Below are 25762 nucleotides of genomic sequence, written 5' to 3' on the forward strand. Positions count from 1 at the left end.
CGGAGAAAACAAACCTTATAAAACATTAATAAATCAACCATGAATTCTGAAAGTGAGGTCAAGAAACATAAAAAAGGATGCAGAAAAGAACATTGCACATAATAAAGTAGAAATAAAAAAAGAAAAAGCCATTGAACTCACAAGTTCTGCAAGCCCGGATTAAATGTAATTTGACTTTATTAAAAAAAAAACTGTCGAATGCTGAAGAGCTTACTTTTTTAGCCATGTATAGATACTTCAAATTTTATACACTTGGTATATACATTTTGACTTTATAAGCCCAGATTATTGCAAAATCAGTGCAAAAAATAATCACTGTTTAACAAAATTGGCTTATCAAATGTCATCCGAGAGATAGGTTAGCAAGACAGAATAGGTATACTTTACTTTTTATAAAATCAATGAACTCTGAATAAAATATTTTTAGAAAAATCATATTGAGATTACTATTTGACCCCAAAGAAATGCTCTAACAATTTGTGGCACTACCAGCAACCCAATCAGACTCCAATGCACAGATCTAAATCAACATGTTGATAGTAAAGGGGAACATAATCACCCCAAAACATTTTTATGAAACAAGGAAACAAATAAAAAGTAATTATGCATTAACTGTTAGCTTATCTATGTTTAGTATTCTTGTATTTTATTATACAAAATGCCACGGTAGCATGACCACTTGTACATCATACTCAGTGTTTATGCAATTCATGTGGCTAGTTGAATTGAAAGCTCTTATAGGTCAAACCATGATGCTTAGTCCAAAGGATTTATTGATGCCTCCATGGAGATATCTACTTTTGAGGTGTCTTTGCACTAGAGCTCAAAAGCCCTTTTCTCCCCTTCTAGTATACAGAAGAGGCAAGTCCACTCAATTTCATTCTAATGACAGAGGCCCAACAAGGACTGCATTTATGCAACCAATCCTACAGGAAAAGCAGATATCCAGGTAACCACGTAGTCCATGGAACAGTCCAATTCAGTAAACTTACCTATCCCTTGTTTCCTTATCCAAAGATGTGTGACAGGCAAACACTATGCAGACCAGAAAACATGCTTGGAATATAAGATACAAGGATGAAGAGAACTGACGACATCATGACATCGCCTTTTTTATCCAAAATATCACTGTTATGAAATTGCCTTCAGTCAGGTAAAGATAATAAGCTCAAATCTTTTAATGCCATTATTTAAGTTGCTGATTATATTCAACAACCATGTCACTGGCCTTTGCCATGAGGATCAAGTGTGGACATATTACTAAGCATTGGATCCTTTTAATATTTAAATTCTTTTTGTAGACCACAGCTCACCATACCCAACCATATCGCCACGTACGAAGCATCATACCATACTGATAGCAGACTGATACACAGCACAGGGGCCATATCGGGTGTCAATACCATGAACTGATCCATACCAACACTATACCAACACAGTACAGCCTTGGGTACCAAAACCAGTACAGCAAACCATAGACCCATATCCAAGTTTCATACCCAAGGATTTACATATTAGAACATATCAGTCCATATCAAGCATATTGTACCATATCAGTAAGGAACTGGAACCCAATACTCCTCTCATACCAAGTTTCCAAGCAATGTACCATACCAACACTCAGTACGGGCTATACTGGCATGGGTATTGAAACCGGTACTTAAAACCTTGGTCATACCCATATCCCTCAAAGATAAAATGAAGGACTCAGATACCATAGCTAATAGACAATCTAATACCAGCTTTTACATCTTGCTTCAATGCTCGCACATCATATGTATCAGAAAGAAGTATGCACATTATTTCTCATTACATGCCGAGAGTGAGTCCTGAGTAGTACCATAGCTCATAACACCTTGGATTTTATATATATTGCTCATGTTAGACATAGCTGCTGCATTTACTTCTTTGTTGTAGAAACAACAGCATCAAATAGATCAATAACAATTCGATGTTGCATAAGAGAAGATACTTGAGAATAACTGCCGGTGCCAGCCAGCATTTCTTTTTGTTTCTCCACCACTTGCTATCACATCAAATGAGTAATTCATAAACCCTTTCAGAAGGCCCACACTGCCACCAACTTAAACTACCTATAAGGCATACTCGATGGCAAACCATCCCAAGTTTAAGAAGCAGTATTAGAGAAATCTGCTGTCTATATACTATAAGTAATTATTAAGGCCCTATTTGGGACTGCTGTTAGCAGCAGAGCTTTTGAAAGTACAATTTTTATAAAAAGTTATTTATTGTTTAGTAACCACATTTATAAAGTGCTTTGAAACTTTAACATGTATTTAATAACTAAAATGAGAAAGTGTTTTTTGTATGATAAAATGACAATAAAAGACATTGCATAGTACTATACAATGAAGAATAATACAATATAATATTATATATTGTTATATATTAAAATATAATTATATTATATAATATTATTATCATATAATGTAATATAATATAATATTATACTACAATATAATAATAATAATAATATTATGTAGTATATAATAATATAATATAATAGATTATATTATATTATTATAAAATTAATATAATAATACTACAATAGATTATATTATGTGTTATCGTATAAATATTATTATATTGTGTAATATCATTATCATATTGTAATATAATAAAACATTATTGGGCATTTTGGTAATCGAAAAAATTTTATTTAAATCAAAACAGCTTTCCAACATTGGCCAAAAAGCTTTTTTGGGAAAAAGCTCCAAAATGGAGCTTTTTCCAAATAGACATTTTCAGTTTTTTGACAAAGCCAAAATAGTTTCTGATTTTTTACCAAACACCACTATACTATCCCGAAATGCTTTTGGAGTGCCAGAAAGCATTTTCTAGCACCCCAAAAGCTTTGCTGCATAGGGCCCAAGTCTTTTCTGCTTAAAAGTAGTTACATGATTCATGAGAGGGCTATATTAACCTCATTAATGAAGTACTGCATCCTTGCAATCCATCCAACCATACTATTCAAGTTTCAACACTATGGAAAGCATATGTTATGGGAATTCATATGTTATGGGAAGCATATACATATGCTTCATTATTTGTCTAAGCACAAATGATATCAAGTGCAATTGAATGACAAGCATGCAACTTAACAGGATTAATGCCTAACGGCTCTCAATTACTAGGTAATAGTTTCAGGTGACCATCTTAACTTCAGTGTGAGTATGAGTAATACCACATCAATCATATTTTTATGCAATTTTCTTTAGGCATTTCTTAAAACTCTTACAGGCATTATTCTATAAAATAATAATAACAATAATAACTCCTGGCAAGTCCTTCATCGTATGGGACTGAGCATAAATGTGAGATGTCAAGTTGGAGGAAAAGCAATTTACCAAGGACGAGACAAATATAATGGAGATTAACATTGATAGAGCACAAGAGAGTTAAAGCCACCATCTGCAAAACCAACTGCAAATACAATTAGAGAAGAGGTTGAACTCAATAAAAGATGTCAAGTTTCCAAGGGTTCATCCTAACCTAACAACTAAAATTTAGGAAAGGATGAATGAAGTTTGATGAAGTTCATTTGGACGTCCAAGGACTCAAGCTGCCAATTAATGATTCATCTGAAAATAGATCTGTCACGTCATATTTTGCATAATAGGGGCTTGCTTAATAAGTAATCAAGTTGAGCTCAAGATCAAGACCTATCGATATAGTGTTGCATTGATCTTGACCAATGGCTGGGTCAATTACATTTAATTCAAACAAGCTCAACATAGTAACATGCAATAGTTATAGCAATTAGTAATTTCACAAAGTGTTTTTATCATGTTAGTATATGTTACAATAGATTTAAAGTCCCAATCCAGATGCCGATATTGGTAAGGGACTGGGTCAATGACAAACTGAGACGGCACCCTACAGAGACTTGGGATGTGTTGACATCATGGTTGCCTTTTTTTGGTATATATCCCTTTTTCTTTTTTTTTATGTTTATTATCATTGTTTAGGGTTTTTTTTTTAATGTTTGTTTATGTCATAAATTAGTTTTAGATAAAGTTTTAATGTTTTTATTTTGTTTAGATTTTCTTCTTTTTATTTTTGTTTTCTCCTTCAAATTTCCTCCATTTCTCCCTTACTATTTTCTCCTTACCCTGTTTGAAATCTAATAGCAAAAAAGAACAGCAAAGAAAAAGGGAACCACGCACTTTTTTCTGCATGTCTTGGATGTCATCAGCCAATACCAGCTGGTGCCAGACCCATCCCACTCCATACCGGACAATACCCGCAATACCAATCAGGACAACCCAATATACACAAGATTGGGGTTCTTAGTGGATCTTACGACCTAGTCAATCACCAATCCAATCCAAGATGCTTGGTTAGGATTGATACCAACCAAGACTAAGACCCTTTTGTTACCTAACAATCATGATGGTCATTCACTAAAATGTTCATTATCCTAAGAAACATTACACATGTCAAACTGAAATCTAAATTAGCTTTCCATATGATATGCTGGGCGTGTATCATGGTGCCAATGCATACATGCCAGTCAGTTGACATTTGCTCTAAATGGAGTTAGGAATGTGATTGTGATTAGTGGGTGATGGAGTATTGAATTAGCCATCTATGAGCAAGTTGTATTTACTAATATTAGTCAAATCCAGCTTGTGCTTGGGATCTAGGCTTAAAACTATGATAAAACGTGCTTGAGTGGGCATGATTCACGTTAGGTCAGGCTGATTAAACACTTAGCTGGAACTTTCCATCAAAAGATGTTTAGAATTTCCAATGGTGCAGTTATCTGGATGAACAATGGTATGGTTGATGAAAAGATCTCATGGCTAAAGAATTGAGGGAGTCCTGAAGCATGTTACTGAATTGCCTCTTATAAACTGAGGTCCACAAACATTATAAAATGAACCAAGGGGAGTGGAGTTTAACAATTTTCTAGCATCTTGCATGGGATTGAGAATATAGGATCCTGTGCAAAGTTTCTCTAAATCAGGTTAAAAGGGACATAAGCGACGTGGCAGAAGAAGAAGCAGGAGTAGGCAGGACATTATGCTTGAGATAGATTCCTACATCACTATGCTGTATGTTCTGTTGCATTCTATCTAAATGTCATCTCTATTGGCGCAAACACAGATCTATTATTATTACTCAGGCTATGTTATAATAGAAGATACCTGGCCATCTACAAGGAATATAATAACAGCTGCTTCTTCCACAGCAGCAACAGCCTGTCTCTCTATCATTGAGGGCATCCTAGCAACAGCTGCTTCCCTAGAAGCAAGAGAAATCCCATCCATACCAACCGACGTTGTAATTGCAAGTTCTTCCATAACATCAGCCTGTGATTTTGAAAAATTCATAACACCTCCAGTATCTACTACCATAAATTCATGGTCTCCCCAAAAAGATCTACCGTACAAGCGATCTCTAGTAACACCAGGTTCATCAACAACAATTGCCCTGCTTCCCTGTCAACAGTTCAAAAGGATATGCTGAATATGCTACCTACTTAAAACGATGAAGAAGAATTTCTGAATATAAAAAATACCCCAACAAGACGGTTGAATAATGCTGATTTACCAACATTCGGCCTTCCAACGATTGCTATTCTTGGAAGAAGATGGTCAGGGATCTGGAACTGCAAGAAACATTAAGTTCCATTCAGTACATGAGTGCATTTATGAATGCTGTCAGAATCAGTGGGTACCACTCAATAATGTGGACCCCAACGTCACATTGAGCGAAACAACAAGTTTCATAAGATATTGCGTACAAAACAATATTCTTTACTAATCTTGCTTTAATGGTTTTGTGCACATGCCTCACAAACCAGTCTGTTGACTGATTACTTCCATAAAGCATATAAGTGTGTTTTCATTCACTAATTCGATTGAAAATATCTGATGCTCTAGGATTAGCCAGTGAGCCTCTGTCCTAATCTGTGACATACATTTAGATTTTGGTGATGGCTAAAAGCTCACCCTAAACCTAATGTTCTGCTTACAAACTGGGCTCTAACCCAGTGGTTGCACCTCTTCCACTTTTGTGGGTTACAGTGGTCACATCCCACCTCCATTTGGAAGAGCTTGCCAGTTCAGACATTGGCAAGTGCCTTTCCAGGTGTTTGGCCTCACTTTCTCACATCATTTCTTTGAAATTGTAAGTGGTTACCACACTGTTACACCACAAAAAAAAAATAAAGAAAAAGTAATATTCTGACAAACGCTAAATTTCTTGACCTACAAGATTGGATGGATATGTCCCTGTTTTTGGCCATTTCAGAAGAAAAATATTTTACATGGTCCAGTGTCATGTTTCCAGAAGAATTCTTAAACTTCAATGAAACAAGCAAGACATGCACAAATTTACAAAAAGTAACATGTGCAAATTCATAAAAGGTTGTAATCTTTGCTTGTTTGGTAGAAATAATTAACCGAAGATAATCAACATTAGATTCTGCAATATTCCAAATGTTTATGAATTAATTAGTGATCCATTTTGATATTAAAAGATGAAAGTGCTCCAAAATGGTCATTATAAGAAGTAAGAAAAACTTTTTACTAAATTATATTAAGCACTAACTTAGTTATAAATTTTTTTGTCATTGCAAACTAACATGAAAGCATTATTTATGTAGTTTGGCCCATTTCAGAATGAGGCAAAGAGAAAGTCCCATCGATAGTATGATCGACACTAATTCAGTGGCAAAGAAGTTCTGCTACTTCTAACTAGTTAATAGCAAATGATGGAGTTTAGCACAAGCACTTCTGTTTCAACTTCCAACAATCTATAGTCACACAAACAGTGCAAGCGCATCAAATTTGTTGTCACTATGCCATTACAACAGTATTTGAGCAATCACTTGTCGCTATATCTTTCCTCAGGCTGCAAATTAGGATTTCATAAGTTCAAACTTCAGAACATTTCTCCTAACTCAGCAACCTCTCAATGTTCAACCCTCTAGATTTTTAAGGGTAAGGAGCATCAGAAGTAGATAATATTATACCATGCTGTATAGGATTTACGAGTTAGAATGTAACTTTATTCTATGGAATTCTTATGTTGAGCATTCCTGCTTGCTTGTGTGCACATCAACCTGCACAACTCATACACATTACATGCTTGCATGTAAATGTATGGATTTGTACAATGTCCTGTACAAAATATGCACATATATGCCATACATGCATACATACATATTTATATTTTGCATATATTATTAGCTACAAATAAAATTTGTTTTTCGTATATTACACACTTATGAACATGTTTGCACAAGACGAAGGATAATCCAATTTTACATTTGCGTAAATTGTATCATCTTTCAAATCACCAGAATCCAGATGTCTCATGCAACAAAGCCAATTAACAAAACTAGACTTGGATGCATGTGATGATGCATGCAAGAGGTGGGAAACAGAGGGAGACGCATGCCAAGGCCCATCATGAGTTGAGTTTCAAGGAAAAAAGGCATGAAAAAATTCATCGGGAAAAGGATCATACAAGAATTATAGAAAAACTGGAGTTGCTTAGGGGTGGAATCATGGCCTCAAGCATTCACATCAGATAAAACTGAGAGTAAGAAATATTTTTTCTTTTAATCGCGTCACCCTTCCACATTAGAAGATACACATGTAAACGCAGATTAAAAACTAACCTCATTCTAATTTACAGAGGAAACCACGAGAATTTCTAAATGCAAACACCAATATATAAGGAAATCAGTTCCCGAAACATACTGACATGTTTGCTGGAACTTCTCTGTGACTTCTTCTTCCCACTAAATTTCTTTTTCTCATCAATCTCCTCCTCTACAAGAATTATGAATGTTGAATAAGACAAATAGTGTAAAAACTGGACTAAAAGTACAACTACATGGTAAATAACATGGACCATCATAAATTCACAATACAATACAATAGAATCGCTCCTTTGTACAGTATGTTCCAAGAATTCACATAGCAATTAAACAAGTATTGCAGTACTTTGAAGCTACGACGGATCTTGCAAAATATTATTCCAGATTGCCGATAAGCAACATATTGTTTCAGGTACAATCAAGAAGGCAGGTATAAATGTGCTTCAATTCAAATAAAAGGAAATTATATGTCATGTCTAAACAATTAGCTAAAAGTACAGATAGTGATGTCTAACTTCAACAAAATTCAGAAAACAAGGGACTATGAGAGTGATATGAGCATTCTACGAACTAGGAAGTGTATCAAAGCTATACTTGTATTCAACAGTTATCACATCACAAGCATCACTACAATTATGTGATAGCTAACACTTCATTACCACTGATGGTAACATTCATATTGAAATTGCCAATTGTAGATTGTCCTCTTCTGCATTGCTTATTCAGTGAATGAGACTGTGCATGGATTGCATGTACAAATATACATCTGATAAACCAAATAGAATGATACAACATTAACTGGATGTGAGTTCTTAGCTGTATATCCTAGCTATTTCATCACAAGTGCAATCAAACTAAAATCTCAAGTTTCAAGGAACTGAAGCCTAGATAGGGGCCTGATAACATTACAAAAGCCTTTAACACCCATTACAGGAGAATTGACCCCCTCTTGGAGGATGGCACCATTGAACCAAATTCTGCCAAGATAAGAAGCATTTTCATACCCTCAAAGGAAAAGCCTCCAAACCACGGCTGAAAAATCCAGCAATTTAGCAACTGATGAAAACCATAAATGGGATTTGACTACAACAAATGTCTTTTATATGAAATTTGCAGAAATTTCTGATGTTAAATCTTAACAATGTTGGCTGACCTTTCAGCCATTTTATCCCTTGTCTAGCAGTCATTCCACCTGGGCCAATCCTGGTAAATCAGTTGGCCCTCCCAAAGCTTTTATGAGCACCTTGTCACAAATCAATCTCCAGTAAAAGCAAGAACTTTGCCCTCTATCAACTTTAGATGGTTGGTAAAGCACCCTAGAGCCCTTCTCTCCCTATTTCCTGTTCTTTTTGTAGTGTTTACGCAGTCTTTTGGAATCCAGTTGTTCCAACAAGAAAACTTTTCTAAATCAAAAAATAACAATCTTTTGCCTCAGCCTTCAAACCCTACTCTTATGCAAATCAGCCTCTTTACCAGGGCAACATTTTTCTTATTTAAGCTTTTCTATTGCACATGCCACATGCCCCATATGTCACGGCTCCTCAAATCGGGGATGGACCGAGCACGGATCAAGGTGCAAACCAGATCGGGTCGCTGGATGGGTTCGAGGTCTGACCGTGCTCTCTTGAGATTTGGACAACTTGGAGACCAAATTTGAGCCCTAGAATCATCTAGGGAAATATGTATTGTAATCAAGTGAGTGATTATTTAATAAAAGTTCTCTTCCCCATATTTCTTCTTCTTCGTGGTGTTCCTGGTGTCGTGTTCCACTGCATAATCTTGTTAGGCATGGTCTAAACCATAGAGACTAGATTCCCACGCTAGGTAGGCGGATCGATTCTCTTCAGCCCTGTGAAGAGCAAACCGAGCCGCACGTTTGTTGGGATTAGCTCTGAGACCCTTTCATACGTGTCACTTGGTATCAGAGCGACACCGAAAATGAAGAAGACGACCTCTACATCAGCATCCATGGTGGGAATGGGGGATTCATCATCCTCGACCTTGGATCCCAATCCTGCCTCAGGAGGAGGCACAGCAATGGGTGGAGCACATCCAATTGATGATTCCCTGCAAGGGTTGCGGATTACATCTTCGATTTTCTCCCCCGACCATCGATTACGGAGATGTGAGGCCCAAATAGCTGAGATTGAAGGGCGAGTGGAGGACCTTGAGGTGAAGGACGCAATCCTTCGAGATGAGATCGCTGCTCAGCTGAACCAGATTTCTTTTGATATGGAGCAGTGCTACCCTGCAATGTAATAAGGAGTTGGAGGCCATGATGAAGGCTCTCCAAATTCAAGTGGTTGACTTTCCAAAGGAAAAAGCCACCATGGGCGTGTCCTCTTCTACATCGACAATGGAGGTCACAAGTGAAGCTACATGTCCCCTACACAAGCTTGATGTTCCCAAGCCGCAGGAGTTCTTTGGACGGCGGTCCGCAAAGGAGGTGGATAACTTCCTTTTTGCCGTGGAACAATACCTGCAGGTTACCGGCACAAGGGGGGAAGCCATGAAGGTGAGCACGACGGCCATGTTCTTAAGGGATGTGGTGATGCTTTGGTGGTGATGTCGGGCTGACGATGTGAAGCGAGGGGCTGTTCCAATCACCACTTGGGCACAGTTCCAAACTGAACTTCGGAAGCAATTCTTCCCCGAGTTCGCTAAGGATGATGCTCGAGCACGACTACGGCGACTCACGCAAAAGGGTGATGTGAGTGAGTATGTGCGAGAGTTCAGCGAACTATTGTTGGAGGTACCAGACCTCAGCAATGAGGACTCTCTCTTCACCTTCCTTGATGGGCTCAAACCCTGGGCCAAGATGGAGTTGCAGCGAAAGGGAGTCAAGAATTTGAATGAGGTGATAGCTCAAGCGGAGGCTCTCATCAAGTTTAAGACTCAACCTACAACTCCCAAAGCCCAAGCATCAAAAAGGGGCAAAGGTGGGGTAGCAAAATCAGGTTACAAAAAAGGTGGAAAAGGCTCGAATCCGGGCTCCTCAAGTGGAGGGGCTTCCCAAGCAAAGGGCAAAGGGGTGGTGCAAGGTACCAGCACTATCTTATGCTACATCTGCAATGAACCTCACAAGATGAAGAATTGTCCATTGAGGGGCAAGATGGCATCTATAACGGTGGAGGAGCAGCAAGAGACCGACCAAAAGATGGGTTCACTCAGTCTCAATGCCCTGAAGGCCAAGGGGCCGCGAGGCTTACTTTATGCACCTATTAGTATTAGTGGTCACACCTTCCAGGCACTCATTGATACGGGTGCCATCGACTTCTTCGTGAACTCAGCAACGGTGAAGAAGCTCAACCTGAAGATTGAACGTGATGAGCACACGTTCAAGGCGGTCAACTCCGCAGAGGTAGCTACGAGCGAAACAGCGAAGGATGTTGAGATCCAATTCGATGCTGGATCGGACGGATGACAATGGTAGTTGCCCCTATCGATGACTACGAGGTGGTCATTGGTATGTCTTTGCTTACCCAGCTACAAGCTATGGTGAAGGCAGATTCAGATGTGGTGGTGGTCCTGAATTCAAGCGGACCTTGCGTGGTTCAAGGGAAGCGAGTTAAAGGGACTCCGCAGCGAGTCCTATCGGTGATGCAACTTGCTAAGGGGCTGAGAAGGGGACTTCCAACATACATTGCGTCCCTTCAGGAGAAAGACCTATTGGAAGGAGAGGAGATTCCAGCACCCATCGAGGGTGTTCTCACTGAGTTCGGGGATGTGATGCCCCCTGAATTACCCAAGCAATTGCCGCCAAAGAGGGAAATTGATCATCGGATTGATTTGGTGCATGGAGCACGTCCACCAGCTCAAGCACCATATAGGATGGCCCCACCTGAACTCCAAGAGCTGAGGAGGCAGCTAACAGAGTTAGTGGATAGCGGGTTCATCCGACCTTCGAAGAGTCCGTATGGAGCACCAGTACTCTTTCAGAAGAAGCACGATGGTTCGTTGAGACTCTGCGTTGACTACAGGGCCCTCAACAAACTCACAGTGAAGAACAAGTACCCCATTCCTCGGATTGATGATTTGTTCGATCAACTTGGTAAGGCACGATGGTTTTCCAAGTTGGACCTTCGTAGCGGGTACTATCAGGTTCACATGGCGGAGGAGGACATCGAGAAGACTGCATGTGTGACGAGGTATGGGAGCTTCAAGTACCTTGTCATGCCTTTTGGCCTCACCAATGCACCAGCAACCTTCTATGCTTTGATGCAACGTGTACTCCACGACTCCATCGACAAATTTGTGGTAGTATACTTGGATGATATTGTTGTATACAGCCGGACATTGCACTAGCATGAGGCGCACTTGAGGCAAGTTTTCTCCACCTTACGGCAACACCAACTCTTCGTGAAGAGGGAGAAGTGCGTGTTTGCACAGCAGAAGGTACCGTTCCTTGGGCACATCATTGGGGATGGAAAGCTCATGATGGATCCCTCGAAAATTTCAACCATAGCCGAGTGGGAGGTACCTACACGTGTTACACACTTGCGCTCTTTTCTTGAATTGGCAAATTACTACAAGAGATTCATCACCAGATATTCGAAGTTATGCGCCCCGTTGACAGATTTGTTGAAGAAGGATCGACCATGGCGGTGGTCGGATCAATGTCATGAGGCGTTCGATCGTCTCAAGCAGGCAATCACAGAGGAGCCGGTCCTTGTGCTGTCAGACTTCTCCATTCCTTTTGAAGTTCACACCGATGCATCGGATTTCGCCATTGGAGGGGTGCTCATGCAAGAAGGGCATCCAGTGGCCTACGAGAATCAGAAATTGAACGACACCGAGCGTAAGTATACGGTTCATGAGAAGAAGATGACAGCGGTTGTGCACTCCCTTCGAATCTAGCACCATTACTCGGATCCAAGTTTGTGGTGCGCACGGACAACGTGGCCACAAACTACTTCCAAACCCAGCCAAAGCTCATCCCCAAGCAGGCGAGAGGGCAGCAGTTTCTCGCTGAATTTGATTTCGACATTGAGTATAAGTCAGGCCGAACCAATTCGATCCCTGATGCCTTGAGCAGGAAGGCACAGTTGGCTGCGATTTCTTTCACTTCCGGACCAGCAAGTGACCTAATGGAGAAGGTCAAGATCGAGATGGAGAAGGATCCATGGGCCACATCATGGGTGAACTCATCAAGGACGGCAAGGCGCGTCGTTTCTGGATTGAAGGTGGGCTGATTTTGACACGAGGGCGGCATGTCTATGTACCTTTAGGTGGAGGGTTGAGGCGCGAGGTGCTGCGAGAGCACCATGATTCTATGTGGGCGGGATACCAAGGGTGCATCGGACCCAAGCTCTCATAGAACACAGCTACTATTGGCCGAAGATGTGGGATGACATCGAGGAGTATGTTCGCACTTGTCTAGTATGCCAACAAGACAAGATTGAACATCAGTGACCTACGGGATTGTTGGAGCCATTGCCTACACCGGAGCATCCATGGGAGAGCGTCTCTATGGATTTCATCATCGAATTACCTCCAGTGGATGGGTACAGTTCTATCATGGTAGTGGTGGATCGCTTTTCAAAGTACGGAGTCTTCATTCCAGCACCTACTACTTGCCATGCGGAGGATGTGGCGCGGTTGTTCTTCACATATGTGGTGAAATATTGGGGGATATCGCGGAGTATCGTTTCTCATCGCGATGCTCGCTTCACGGGAAGATTCTAGACCGAGTTATTTCGGATACTCAGAACGGAGCTAAAGATGTCCACCGCCTTCCACCCTCAGACTAATGGCCAAACAGAGCGAACAAATACATTATTGGAGATGTATTTGAGGCATTATGTGAGTGCCAACCAGCGGGATTGGGTGCGACTCTTGGACCAAGCCCAATTCAGCTACAACTTGTAATGATCGGAGTCAACCGAAAAGTCACCATTTGAGGTGATAACAGGACAGCAACCAGACACTCCAGGAAGTATCGCAGCGGACTACATGGGATGTAGTCCAACCGCCTACAAGTTTGTGAGGGATCTAAAGGAGGATACAGACTTGGTTCAGGTCTCCTTGTCGAAGACGACCAAACGAATGAAGAAGTGAGCTGACATAAAGCGACGTGCAGCTGAATTTCAGGTTGGTGATCGGGTATTGATGAAGCTTTAATTGAAGTCGGGCTACCACAAAGCACTCGTGAGGAGGTATGAAGGTCCTTTCATCATCACACATCGAATTGGAGAGATAGCATATCGGTTGTCGCTGCCTTCCAAGTTGAAAGTGCACCCGATGTTCCATGTGTCCCTATTGAAGCCATTCAAGGAAGGCACACCCGACCCTTCTCGGGCTCAAAGCGGGCGAGCTGCAGTGGCCATACGAGTTCATTACACCAAGAAGGTTTCTGAAATCAAAGCGGATAGGAAGAAGGGTAGCCGAGTGTAATACTTAGTCCGATGGAGAGTACTATCGGACTCAGAAGCAAGCTGGGAGTATGGTGACAAGCTATGGCAGTTCGAGGACATCATCAACAAATATCATCGAGCCTTGTCAGGGACGACTTCGGCTTAGTGGGGGAGGGTGTCATAGCTCCTCAAATCGGGGATGGACCGAGCACGGATCAAGGTACAAACAAGATTGAATCGCTGGACGGGTTCGAGCTCTGACCGTGCTCTCTTGAGATTTGGGCAACTTGGAGATCAAATCTGAGCCCTAGAATCATCTAGGAAAATATGTACAAGATCTAGAAGGAGTATCCAAGAGCATGGGGTCGTGGACACGTGCTCCAAGACATGTATTGGTGAGAATACATGCTGGTGCATTATCAGGTGAGAAGCTGCTGCAATGAGGCTGATTTAGTGTTACGGGCTTATCTCGAAGCATGGGCCTAATTCCAATGATTGGGCTGCATGGAGATGTGTGCCACTGATGGAAGAATGTGGCATGAGTCCCAAGAAGACAAGAAACAAGCTGTACACGCATCTCCATAACAGAAATGCATCTCCCACGCATCTCCATAACAGAATGCGGTTTCAGGTAGTTTCGGGGGTGCAGCTTTGATGAATATAGTACTCTGAAAACTGCACAGAAAGCGGTTCAAAGTGGGGATAGTGCTATCTTGAAGGATTTTTCATTCCGAATCCAACGGATCAAGTTTCGTTGTAATCCGAGTTCGTTTGGGGCATGAACTTGACAGTTCTAACTGATTGCACAGAATCCTGCAGGAGCGAGAATTTCGCAACTACCTGGAGTTTTTCCTTATCTTGTACATGGATAGTTGAGTTCGTGAGGGACTTGTAACTTGGGGTTGTTCCTCTTTAAAAGGACCCTCAAGGGTGGGGTTAGAGATCAGAGAGAGATCATTGAGGGATTTTCTTGTATCTGTGAGAGATCGAGAGATCGGGAGAGCTTCTATTGTAATCAAGTGAGTGATTATTTAATAAAAATTCTCTTCCTCATATTTCTTCTTCTTCGTGGTGTTCCTGGTGTCGTGTTCCACTGCATAATCTTGTTGGGCGTGGTCTAAGCCATAGAGACTAGATTCCCACGCTAGGTAGGCTGATCGGTTCTCTTCAGCCCTGTGAAAAGCAGACCGAACCACACGTTTGTTGGGATTAGCTCTGAGATCCTTTCATACGTGTCACATATTTTTGCATGATCCACTAGCTTCATAATTCATGGTACGAACTTTCTACATCCTATGCACATACAAAAACTTAATGCCTCTCTTACATAAGTGCATTGTCCTTGTTTTCAATGTTTTCTCTAGTTTAACTAGTACAGTAGGGCATTACCTAGCTAAAGGCCAAAGTACCATATATGTTAACTCGATTAGTCAGGTTTACTGGTATAATGGGCTTGAACTTTACACTATCATGTCGCATCACTTGAAAATTTAAACATGCACTAGCACAGAAAGATACAAACATAAATAAAAAGAAAGAAAGAAAATTGATAACCAACAAATGCAAAGATATGAAACCTAAAAAAACAATTTTAGTTACTTTAACTAGTGCACAGATAAGGATGGCAAAGAGTTGGGCTGAGTCAAATTCAAGGTGCTTCAGATTCAAGTCAGGTCAAAAGGATTCCTCAACCAAGAGCCAACCCATTTATAATCAAACTATTAAAAAAAGGAGACAACACAAAGCCCATTCATGTTATATGGATCTCTATCCAAGCCAACAACCCAGTTAGAGCTTCACCTATCAATTGTACATCTTAACAAGCGAAAAAAAAAAAGGTTAAGTTAAAGGAACCCAGAATTAAACGTCCAAACAAAGTAACAGAGAGAGAGAGCATAAAAAGAAAAGAGCTATATAACCTCCCTAATCACTCAAGCCAAGTCTTGACTAACCCATGGCCCATTGCACTGTCACTAATAATTTAGTGGCTTAGGGTTAGGTTTAAGGGCATGTCCCCACCCATGATGATGCATCAAGTTCATGGACCAAAGAACCCAACCCAAATCCAATTGGGTTGAGCTCAGCAAAGCCTAATCTAACCTGATTGTAGAGAACCCTCACCAAAATCATTTTAAATAATTAAAATGAAATTGTTGGATCATAAATCATATACCGGGTCTTGACTAGCCCGTGGCCCACTACACTATCACTAATATTTTAGTGGATTAGGGTTGGGTTAAGGGCATGTCCCATGATCATGCATCAAGTTCATGGGCCCAAGAACCCAACCCAATTCTACCTAGGTTCATCTCAGCTAAGCCTAAGTTGACCCGATTGTAGAGAGCCCTCCCCAAAATCATTTTAATAATTAAAATGAAATCATTGGATCATACATCATATATATCATTGGTGCTGTTAGATACTAAGATGCACATCTATAGTTTCAAGCACTTTACCATACAACTTCACAAAACCAAGATTTGCTGTGCCAGTATTGGTGGCCGTTTTGGCCGGCCGGTGGCACGGTATGGTATGGTACAGTACCGTACCGTACCAGACCGGTGCGAACCGACGAACAGAGGAAGGGCCGAACGGAGAGGAGGAAAAAAGAGAAAGAGAGGAAAAGAGACGAAGAGAAAGAGAGGAGAGGGAAGGAGGTTGAGGCGGCGGAGAAGACGCCAGTGGCCACCGGAGGGCTGCGTGAGCCCTCGGAGGGCCACGGTGGCCGTCGTCCATGAGAGAAAAGAGAGAAGAGAGAGAGAGGGGAGGGGAAAAAATCAGACCGAGGGGGGTCCGATAGAGAGGCCACCGGAGGGCCTCCGATAGGCCGCCGTACATGCCTCAACTGTCGGGCGGCGTACATGCCTCCTCCGACTTTGTGGCCATGAAACAAGAGCTTTTTTAAAAAAAAAAATCCGACAACAGTGAAGCCCATTGCATTGCCGGCTTCACTATTTCTGAGCTTTTTTAAAAAAGGATTGAAACAGTAAAGTCAGCAAACTGATTGCCGACTTTACTGTTTTTTAGTTTTTTTTAAAAAAATTTTATAAAGTGAAGCCGACGAAGCACGCCGGCTTCACTGTTCTTCTTTTCTTTTAAAAAAGGGCCAACGCCTGTTCCGCGGCCGCGACTCCGCCCGTGCCATTTCCGCCGCCCAATGGCTACGGCGGCCATTCCCCCTCTCTCTCTTTCTCGCTCCTTACAGCTGCCGTGTTGGACGAATCGGGCCGCAGAGGCTTCCGCGCCCCTCCAACGGCCAAGGAGGGCCACCGCCACCCTTCGACGGCCTCTCCTTCTCCTCTCTCTCTTTTACTCTGTTTTCCTCTCTTTCTTCCCCATCATGGCGTATGCCATTTTCACTACCAGAACCATTCCGATTCTCCGCCGGTATGGTTCAGCATGCCCCAAACTGGCCTCACCATTGGAACCATTCCGGTTCCCCACCGGTACGGTTCGATACATCCCGAACCAGCCGATTCAGGACGGTTCTGAAAACCCTGCACAAAATCTTTATGAAGCATTAACAACACAAATGCACATTCCCATGACCAAAATATTATAAGGACATATAATTATGTTTAGATAGCCAATCATGGGGCACACACTACTGACACAATGCAAAGCTCAATCATACTACTGTGCAAAACCTACATTCTATAGGTTTTCTTATATTTTAACCCTTTTTTGTTGGGTACAATCTTATTTTTTAACCTTTAGCTTAATGTAGAACCACAGCATTTTTTCATTATCATGACCAGCCTAAAGATTGCATCTTCAAATTCTCATGTTGAAAAAAAAACAAACAAGAAAAAATATTAATTGGAAAAACAACCAAACCACTGAGAGTAGAAAGATAGGTTTCTCAGGACAACAGGATATAAGTTTTAAGACACAAAAATAAAGCAACCACCATGTATTGGCGTGTGTTAATGCATATTAATCTGATGTTAATGCACTAGGTGCACACGATGAAGGTTGCAGAGTCAAAGTGCTGATGGCCTGCCAACATGGAATAATGTACTGCAAATACTAGGTGGTAAAGGTGAGCATACCCTCATTACAGGCCAACTTCCCCATATTTAAATAAGGACAATGCGTCTGTAATCTAAAAAATCCATTTCTTAGGCTCAATGGCCTTTCTTTTGGTTCTTATTCCCCTTGACTATTCTGAGGCCCACTTTACATTCTAAGCATACACCTTCATATTTGGTTCTCAGATTTTCTTTTTCTTTGTTATTTACTTATATTCTTCTTCAAGTTTAAAAAATGACATCCAATGTTGTCCAAAACAGGAAACAAAATGCAGCACATACTCAATCTACATCAAACATTACTGCAACACCACAACCTCCACAAGATGCAGAGCAACTGAATTTTAAATCACCCTTAATCAGAAAATGTATTTGTTCTGGAAATATATATATATATATATATATATATATATATATATTTGATCAAAATGAAATGGAAAACATAAATGTAGAACAGATATTTTTTCTCATTGTTAATCTTTTGACTATTTAGTACTTCCATTGCAAGCAAGAGTTATAAGCCTTCCAATCAAGCTCATAACAAGCAATAAACTAAGCTCTTTAACTAACCTTCAAGCAAACTGATATCAGGTCATAGTAATTTAATAAAATGTTATCAAATACTAATCACATAATCAATTAAATATTATTCATGCATATGATAAGTTCTGTAGTTAACAGGAGATCAAGAAAATATTTGGTTGTAGTATTACAAATGTTAACTAAAGAAAAACAGCAGCCTAGTGCACAAGACTCCTGCCATTGCAAGGTCTAGGGAGGGTCAAATGTATGCCACCTTACCCCTGCATGCAAAGAGGCTGTTTCCATGTTTCAAAGCCACAACCTCCAGGTTAAGTGGAACAACCTTACCAATGTGCCAAGGCTCACCCTCTATTATTATAAATGTTAAAAATTGTGTTAAATATTAGTCAATTTAACGATTTTTTCCAATGTTATCCTCTGATCATTAAATACTATTCAAAACAACAATATGCCATAAAATCTAACTAATTAAGCTCAAAGCATGCAATAAAAGATGATAACATGAAAATATAGAAAACGAAGAGAGCGATATAGGATAGAATGGGTACCAACCCACCATAGATCTGGAAGAGCAAAGGCTTGAAGCTCCTCCACTTCTAATCCACTTTTTCACTCCAATCTCATCCCCGAAAAAAGATGGAATGAAATTCCTCTCTCCTTCTTTAAATGCATAAAAGAAGAATAGATTGAAATGTAATGCTTGATCACTATATTGGAACTTGTTGTAAATGTAAGCTATTTGGAAGTTTGGTCATCACTAAGGTTTCTCAAGGGGTAGAGTTGGAAAATGAAGACAAGGGAGAGGGATGAAAGTCTCTCCTCTATCAAGTCTTGTATGACATCCCAATCAATGGCCAAATATCAAAGATATCCTTCCAACATTAAACTGGTGAAGATTAGATAAGGATCAGATTCAAAACCAAGGTCAGGTTAGTGGGTTAAACAAGTAATGTTTCTTTCAAATTTGAGTAACACTTGTGTCAACCAATCTTAATCATTAAAAAAGCCAATCCAAGTCAAGCAGGTCTCTAAATCAAAACACAATCCATTTAGTAAACAAGTGACTCAAGTCAATGCATTTCTAACCCTTACCCAATTATGTCCTACTCAAAGTCCCTAAATTTGTGTGAGTTTCAAATCAGTTTTAAGGGTCTGATCCAAGGTTTGCCATACCATGCCGAACCGGCCGGTACACCCCATCTCGTACCGGACCGGCGGGGAACCGGTACGATTCGGCCGATAAAATCGGTACACCGACGGTACCGAAGAATAAAGAATGGAAAGTGAGAAAGAGAGAGAGAAGGGAGAAAAGGGAGGGAGGTGGGAGCCGCCGGAGGCCGGCGGTGGCCGGTTGCGGCCGTCGGAGGGCTTCCGAGCCCCGTATCGCCCGATAGGGCTTTCAAGAGAGCAAAAAAGAGAGAGAGAGCGCTCGGAGGGGGGGCGGAGAACCTATCGGACAGACGGTGCCTCCGTTGCGAGGCTCCCGGTGGCCGACGAGCCGACGCCGACGGCCTGAGGGTGGTCGAGCGGGACTTCTTCTTTTTCGAAACAGACGACGTTTGTTTCGATTTTTTCTTTTTTTTATTTTAAACTTTTGAAGTCGGCAACTGGGTTGCCGATTTAAGAATTTTTTTAAAAAAAAACAAAAATCGTGAAGTCAGCAAACGAGTTGCCGACTTAAAAATTTTTTGAAAAAAAAATAAAAATCATAAAGCCGGCAAATCGTTTGCCGACTTCACTTAAAACCATGTTTTTAAAAAAATTTGCAAAACAAAGGCGATGCCCCTGTTTCACGCCTGCGGCGCCGCGCGCGTGGACAGCGCCCTCCGACGACCATGGCAGCCAATCGGAGGCCGTCCGACGGCCCCGCCGGCTCCTTCCCCTCCCTCTTTTTTTTTTCTTCCTCTTTCTCTCTCTCTATTTCTCTCTTTTTTTCTTCCGGTTCGGGTCGTCGGTTCGGTACGGTATGAAACCATACCGAACTGTACCACCGGCCAGTGGTATCGGTTCAGCAAACCTTGGTCTGATCGTTACTGGCCTTCCTTGGAACTCATAGTTAAGGTACCACAGCCACTTTGAAATCATGCTGTGGTTACAAGACCTATATTCTCATTCTTGTGCACCCCTCTTCAAATGATTATTCTTTTATCACTATAATCTTACTAAAATCGATGTTGGACTCAGCCATGAATTTAACAATTCTTGATTTTAATATGAACACATGATCATTCAAGTCCTGTACCACATCAACCAAAGGGGAAGATGTATGTTATTTTACAATTTCAATGTGGATGCAGTAGATACTTCAAGCCATAGCCCATACTACCCTCTTGTAAACCATTTTCCAAGTCAGACATCTCAAAAAATTTTAAACTTTCTTTGTGCAAGCATTTTTGGTGAAAATATCAACACTTTCATCACCAAATAAACAAAAGGAATTATTGTTTCCTCCATGGTTTTCAAAACCATCTTGAATCGAATGGTTCAGGGTGTGCCGAACCGGCCCAACAGGGAATTGGGAGGGTTCCGGCTTGGAAAGCGGCACACACCGATGCCAAGGGAGAAAGAGAGAGAGAGGAGGGGAGGAAAACACCGGACGATGCCGCCAGAGGACAGTGTTGGCCCGTTGAGGCTGTTGGAGAGCTACGGAGGCGTCCGCGCTCGATGTCACTTGATAGAGGCTTCAACCCCAAGAGAGAGGGAGGAGGGATGCTTCCGGACAGTAGGGACGGCTGTGGAGTGGGATCTCCAGCGCCACTGGATGACCGCTGTGGCCACCGGACGGTGAAAAACGTACGGATGGAGCTACAGCCGCAGAACAGGAGCGACCGCCCCTATTCCTTGTGTCTTGTTTTTTAAAACCATGATGAATAGTGAAGTCGGCAAATCCATTGCCGGCTTCACTATTTCAATTTTTTTTTAAAAAGTCGAGAAACAGTAAAGTCAGCAATGGATTTGCTAGCTTCACTATTTCAATATTTTTTTTAAAAGTCCAGAAATAGTAAAGCCGGCAAACCCATTGCCGGCTTCACTGTTGTCGGACTTTTTTAAAAGAGACCGTGAAACAGGAGCGGTGAAGCTGGGCTTTTTATAAAAAAAATCGTGAAATAGGACCGCGGAGCTGTAGGTGGCGTTTATGCCATCGGACGACCACAGCAGCCAGCCAAAGGCCCTCTGACGGTCTCTCCGACAGACCCCTCTCGGTCCTTTTCTTCCCCCCCTCTCTCTCTTCTCTCTTTTCTCCCACAGACAATATGAAGCTATGGTGGCCACCGCGGCCCTTCGAGGGACCGCCTAGCCCTCCAGTGGCCACCAGCGGCATCTCCACTGCCTCAACTTGCTTCCCTCCCCTCCTCTCTCTTTCTCTTCCTCTCTCTCTCTTTTCCTCCTCCCCAGTTCGTCCCTTCCTCCCTTTGTCGGTTCTTCGGTCCGGTCCGATACGGAGCCGTACCAATTCATATCACCGGCCAACCAGAACAGTGTCTGATACCAATTTTGAAAACCTTGTTTCCTCCATAGTATTTCTGCCCCAACAAAGTGATAGTTGATTTCGTACACCTAGAATGTTTGTATGAAATGCAATATCTGAAGCAATATGAGCAACAAGTATCGAATCATATATTCACCTTAACCAAACTCTTGCAATAGATTGTGAACATAAACTAAGCTCATAGTTTCTCAAAGTGACTTCCCCATATTTAGCATCAGCATTGTGTCTACCTAGTGTTTGCATTTTAGTCTTCCATCTGACTAGGAATTCACCAACAAATATGCACAAATTGATTCTTTATTTCCTATAACACCAGTATCCAACATAGCCTACATCAAGGTATGATGATCCTCAAGAGTCAAGATGGCCATATCATTCTAGAGGAACAACTTTACTTGGTGATCACTTACCTAAGTATTCTATGGCTTTAGGTGGTTTCCGCAACTCTTGAGCAAAAATAACATGAGTCATTGCAGATACAAGTTGGTGATAACATAGTTTGCTCCCAATTTTCTACCATCTTGCAGGATATGAGTGCATACTACAAATCTTAGTGAAATGAAGATACCTTTTAAGAACAAGCATCCTCGGTGCCCAAAGACCCTAAATCTTCAATATCATAAATTTCATTAAGATCTTTCTAATCCATGTCTCCCACAACCATCTGTAGTAACAAGTATCGCATTTACATAAATGCAATTACTATCATCACTTTACAGCATCTATCAAAGATATCAGATTGGTGTGGCATATCTATAAACAAAGCCAATCATGGTTTTTTGACCTTGTCATATGAAGCCTAGTCAAGCTTCTAGGGCTCCAAGCAATAAAGCATTATCCACATAATGGTGCAAACTGCACTTCTAATTTGCAGCCCCTAGCAAGAGAACCTTGATAATTGGTGCAGAAAACATTGGGCACCATAGGGTGTATATATACACGGAGAAAGTTGCCATCACATATGGGTAATTTTGCTCGAGCACCAACATGTTTTCCCTCCAAAAATTCCTCCATTCAATATGAACAAGAGCCTCTTCCATAATCTTAGGCACACAATGGGAGCCATAAATGCACGAATAAAGGTGAATAAACAATGCATGAAACCAATACACCAGTTTGTTGAGAGTATAAATTTCTTATCATTCTTAGAATATATTAAAAAGTTCCATATTATTGTCATAATCCTAGAACACATTCCGTTTCAAAGGTCATATTTCAATGACATGGCTTAACTTTCATGGACCTTGATTGATGTTTGGCTTCTCCTTGCATGAGTCCATATATTCTACACTAATGGCCCTAGAAACATTCTAGCATGTGGCATGCAAAAGCAGATAGTTTTAGAATAAAGAAGAACAATGATTCAGATAGAACCTCCAAAAAGGGTGGACATAGAAGATCAAACGCTCCTATTACTAGGCTGCCCCAAATAAGACTATAAAAGATACTATCAGACCATAGAAGCAGGTTACCTGCAAATATCACCAAGAATTCAATGCACTCACCCATCCCATTCCTTAGAAACTGAGAAATGAGCAAGCTGGCAATAAATTTGGACTAGGAAAATACTAGGGAACCTAAAAACACTCTAAGGTCCCATTCTTCGGTGAATAAATATCATGAAAAAATTGGTTAACTTTTTCATTGACCAACTTACTCATATCTTATGCTTCTCTAGATAGATAAGTTATTTTTTCGTGGATAGCATTTGTCTATGAAATAGAAGAAAAGTTTTTTTCTAAAATAATATTTTAGAATAAATCATTTTCTAAAAGATGGATAAGTCATTTTCTCATCAGCCAAAAAATAATTTTTTATTTTATTTCTGAAATGCCCCTATCCCTATAATAATAATTAAATAATATAATAATGTAATATATTATCATATTATAATATACAATAACATAATATAATATAATATATATTCTCTATAATATATTATATTTATTATATTTATTAAACATTATACTATATATAATGTAATATAATATTAATTATAATATGATACAATCTAAAATAATATTATATTATATTATTATAATATATTATATTCTAATAATAATATACTGTAATATATTTTTATTATAACATTATATTATATTATATTGTATTAATATAATATAATATATAATAATATTTATATAATAAATGGTATTATAGGAACTATGGATAGTTCTTAACACCTTATCCAAAAAACTAGTATGTAAAAGATTCTGGAGCCATTTTCCAATATATGAAAAAATGAGTAAATTATTTTTCTATCTAAATATTGCTTAAGAAATACTTACCCAAGAAAATACAGATTTCCAAGTAAGTTTTTTATCCTCTAAAGAATGGGCCCTCTTTACCAAAAAAAAAAAGAATGAGCCCGAAAGCAAATCATTTTCTGTCACAGTTGTCCAGCAAAATCTACATAGCTAAATGTGCTCTACAGAAAACACACCATCATTCTTTGAAAAAAGATGACAGCTTTCTGTAAACCAAAGGAAGCATAACAGAGCAAGAGACGATACCAATATCCAACTCGCGAGATAAAGAAGCGGAGTACTCTCTGACGACATCCCTTGCCTCTTCCTCCATCGATTCTAGGTCGAATGAAGAGAAATCGTCACCATCACCTCGTCTGTCCTCTTCTCCTTCCTCCTCGTCCAATTCTTCCTCGTTCTGCCTCAGGGATGCAAGATCGAACTGCTGGTGGGAGCATCGAAGGAGGATCTTCGGGTGATTAGAGCTCGAATTGGGGGAAGAGGAGGCGAAGGGTGAGAAGGAGAGAGAGAATTTTCTGAGGAGAATTGGAGAGAGACGGCTCGGAGGGAAGGAGGGAGCCGTGGGGACGTTGGAATCCCTAGAAAGTGAGCTGGTATGGACAGCGGGGGGAGCGGAAGCCATTGGCGAGAGGTGGAAGAACGAAGGGGGAGGGCTTCGTGTTCGGCCTGTGTTATCCACACAACCGCTCTGGGATCCAGGCGGGAGATATTTAGAGTACTAGGTTTCAGTGACACCGATACATCCAAATAACGGGACCGAAACTTATTTTTCTAGTGACCGAAACTGATTTTCCCTACGCAGCCTCAACAGTCTGCATTGAACACACGTGGCGTACTCCAGTTCTTCTATGGACACCACATTTTTTGCATTTTAGGCCCACTAAACCTAGACCAGAAAAAGCAGAAGAAATTATACTCCGCACCGCGTGCACCATATAGGGACGTACCACACCAATCACCTCATCTTCTTCCCATATGCTCTATCCATCATGCATTTCTCCATGATTTAGCACACTGGAAGGAGACGAGCGCCATATAGTGGTGCACAACCTCACTGGTGCACATGATCTAGGGTATAATTTGCTATAGAACAAGTCTCTGGCCATATAGCTCTCATCCATGTCATGTGGAAAAAAAACTCAAAACTCCTCCATCATATATTAATCAGCCAAGAGTTATCATTCTAACCGCACTAATCGTTTTCATTGTTAAGAATTCTTTCTAATGTCATCCATTTTGCCTTGCTCTTCATGGACACGTCTCCTCCCACCTTGACTCTCTTCGCATTAGGCTACCATCCTCCATTAGTTCAACATCAATGGCCACAAGGGTGTTTACCAAAAAAACAAAAAAAAAATGGCCACAAGGGTAGGGCAAATCATAAACAATGTTCAAATGACTTTTATATGTACCAATTAGAATTTACTAGCTATAAGTCGGCT

At 40.6% G+C, this 25762-nt stretch overlaps 1 protein-coding gene across 6 annotated transcripts in view; it reads right to left on the minus strand.

Annotated features, from left to right (window-relative positions):
• The window catches only part of LOC105034405 (uncharacterized), an 85919-nt gene extending 60907 nt beyond the window's left edge, over nt 1-25012 (minus strand). The window contains exons 1-4 of one of the 6 annotated variants that reach the window (XM_010909550.3): nt 24567-25011; nt 7741-7808; nt 5546-5635; nt 5172-5465 (exon numbers count right to left, since the gene is read on the minus strand). In XM_010909550.3, coding sequence (XP_010907852.1) covers nt 5172-5465; nt 5546-5635; nt 7741-7808; nt 24567-24942 — 828 coding nt within the window. In that variant the 5' untranslated portion in view covers nt 24943-25011. Of the gene's footprint in view, nt 1-5171; nt 5466-5545; nt 5636-7736; nt 7809-24566 lie in introns of those variants that run through there. The other 5 variants (XM_010909551.2, XM_073249225.1, XM_073249226.1 and 2 more) reach the window with 5 other exon arrangements.
• Between the last annotated feature and the right edge of the window lie 750 nt (nt 25013-25762).

The sequence above is a fragment of the Elaeis guineensis genome, chromosome 15 (assembly GCF_000442705.2).
Source record: "Elaeis guineensis isolate ETL-2024a chromosome 15, EG11, whole genome shotgun sequence".
In the NCBI taxonomy this organism is placed as follows: domain Eukaryota; kingdom Viridiplantae; phylum Streptophyta; class Magnoliopsida; order Arecales; family Arecaceae; genus Elaeis; species Elaeis guineensis.